The sequence below is a fragment of the Acanthisitta chloris genome, unplaced genomic scaffold (assembly GCF_000695815.1).
Source record: "Acanthisitta chloris isolate BGI_N310 unplaced genomic scaffold, ASM69581v1 scaffold11651, whole genome shotgun sequence".
Classification (NCBI taxonomy): Eukaryota; Metazoa; Chordata; class Aves; order Passeriformes; family Acanthisittidae; genus Acanthisitta; species Acanthisitta chloris.
Genome location: NW_008654357.1, coordinates 6,775 through 9,315, shown reverse-complemented (window position 1 = coordinate 9,315; position 2,541 = coordinate 6,775). Strand labels below are relative to the sequence as shown.

General features: G+C 37.7%; 1 protein-coding gene across 1 annotated transcript in view; it reads left to right on the top strand.

The window, feature by feature from the left end:
- Positions 1-743: 743 nt before the first annotated feature.
- Positions 744-2,541, top strand: part of LOC103810568 (type I inositol 3,4-bisphosphate 4-phosphatase-like) — a gene marked incomplete at both ends in the record, with an annotated part of 8,351 nt that continues 6,553 nt past the window's right edge. Inside the window, 3 exons of the mRNA XM_009083475.1 lie at positions 744-874; positions 1,231-1,335; positions 2,128-2,236. Coding sequence (XP_009081723.1) covers positions 744-874; positions 1,231-1,335; positions 2,128-2,236 — 345 coding nt within the window. The remainder of the gene's footprint in view (positions 875-1,230; positions 1,336-2,127; positions 2,237-2,541) is intronic.

Here is a 2,541-nt window from a genome sequence, read left to right as displayed (position 1 = left end):
TCTTTGAGAGGAAACAGAGGGGGGATGTTTTGACTGCCTAATTATTTATGGCATGCACATTCCCTGCTGTCTTAGCTCTGTGGCACAAACAAGTAAACTTGAATTATTAAGCTGGGAAGACCAGGGCTCAGATGCATGGATAGTTTTGAGCAGGGAGTTTGATGAGGTAATCAGAATAGCATCTCGTGCAGAAGCAGTTTGCAAGATGAAACTGAAAGTGTCTTCATCCAAGTTGCTAATAAATATAGTTTACACTGTTGCCTACTGGCAAACCAAGCTTTGTTTTTCTTGAAAACTTGTTTCCTTTTGATAATATGCTAAATACTGTGGCATGGGAATTGCTGAGTGAAATGGTGTCTTAAATTCTGTACAGACCATTGGTTAAAACTATAGAATGAAGAGTATTGAGAGAACTGCAGAAAGAACTGCTGGATCCTTTTGAGAGATGATTGTTCTACCTTTTCTGGGTAATGTGCTGTTGGACTGTGTCTGGTGTTGACATGTTTACTTTTCTCCTTCCTCCTTTATTCCAAATAATATTTTAAGTAGACAGAGTAGTGGAGCTCAGCAGCTGTGACTTGGGACATATGTTTGGAAGCATTCCCAGTCTGGTGAGTGGGTTAGACCACACTGAACACAACTGAGGATGGTGCTACGTTGATACAATGTGAAAGTCATCCTTTGTCAAGTGGACTATGGTCATAAACAAATCTTTTCTCTTTTTTTTTTAACTTTTCCCCCAGGGTTTGTGAACTAGAAGAGTTGGGAGAACTGTCTCCCTGTTGGGAAAGCCTTCGTCGACAAATAGTGACTCAGTACCAAACCATTATTTTGACTTATCAGGAAAATCTAACTGACCTACACCAGTACAAAGGTGATTTTTTTAATATAGTAACATGATTCTTCTCAGTCAGGCTTGTTAGTATTTCTTTGACATTAGAAACCCAGAATGTTTTAGTTTGAGGAGAAAAAAATGCTATTATTAGATTTCACACCTTTATTAACATTTATTTTGAGTTTGCTAATTATCTGGGAGTATTTGTCTGCTCTATTCATTCTCTTATCTTACCTTGAAGTAGAGAACAAGTATGAACAGTAACAGAAAGTTGTATTTTTTCTTTGTTTTGTCCACTTTCAGTACATAGCAAATGATGAATGAAGCTTCTTGAATGTTTTAGCACAGGCAGAAGGAGAGGGGGTTTATACTTACTTTTCTCCTGTTTTTCTCAGGTCCTTCATTTAAAGCCAGTAGCTTGAAAGCTGATAAAAAATTGGAATTTGTTCCTACAAATTTACATATACAGAGAATGAGAGTCCAGGATGATGGAGGATCAGGTATTTATTTCTTTCTCTCTTTCTTTACCTTATTCTGTTACTTTTCTCTGTATCTTTATATCCATCCTCAACTCTATAGCCAAGTTTCTACAAACTACTGGATTAGTGCTACCTGGCATTTTTTTAGCACCTTCTATCCTCAGATTCCAAATCTCTTTGCAATAGAACACGTGTAAGTATAATTATTGCTGTCCTACAGGTGGCAAAACTAGGTTCTGGACTTTACAGTCCCCCAGATGGCAAAAGTTAGTCTTTCTACTAGGACTGGCTTAAGCTGCTATGTCTCTCCAGTAATTTTGGTTTGTAGCAGAATAGCAAAGGGTTCTGACTGTTGTCTATTGTTAAGCTTTTTCTCTGGAACCATCCAGTACAGTTATGCAAAATCACATGTTTATTCACATCAAGCTCCTTTCTTCATAGATAACATAGGTGTTCTCTTCTTTTAGCAGTAGTTTCCACTAACCATGGACACACATTGTCCCATGTATCCATGTGAGGGATTCCAGTACTGGCAGGTTTTGTGTAAAGACCAATGTTCAAGACTTCTTTTTCACTGTCAGTCTTCTAGGTTAAGAAACAGAGGACCTGCATCCAAGTATGAGTCTTTCACCTCAAAAACTACTTGATGGATTTCCAGGGCCTCTAGAGCAATTCAGTTTTGTATGTCCTTCAAAACACTGGCAAAAAGTTTTCCAAACATTACTTTCAGAGTAGTTTTTGAACTTCCACACTTGTTTTTTTCACATTAAAGATGACAAACTTTCATTTGTAAGTCCTTTTTGTCCACTCCAGATCAGAACTACGACATAGTCACCATAGGAGCACCAGCAGCTCATTGTCAAGGCTTTAAATCAGGTGGCTTGAGGAAAAAGCTGCATAAATTTGAAGAGGCAAAGAAACAGTAAGTAGAAATATTGTGTCAGCTGTTATTGTGCTTTTTCCTCCTGCTCCATGCCTAGTGATTTAGAAAATCACTCCACGCTATGTTTTTGCTGCGTTTCATTCAATAGTTCTACTATACAACATGAAGATTTTTCTGTGGGTGTTTTCCAAAGGAGAAGAGGGAAAACAGTTTCCACTTTATTTTGCTGCATCTATTTGTTTACTGATGGGCCCTTTCTAACACTCTTTTTAGGAAATCTTTAATTTTCCTGAATACCTGATTGATTTAGTTTAGCTATTTTAGGTGTTGGGTTTGGGGACTGC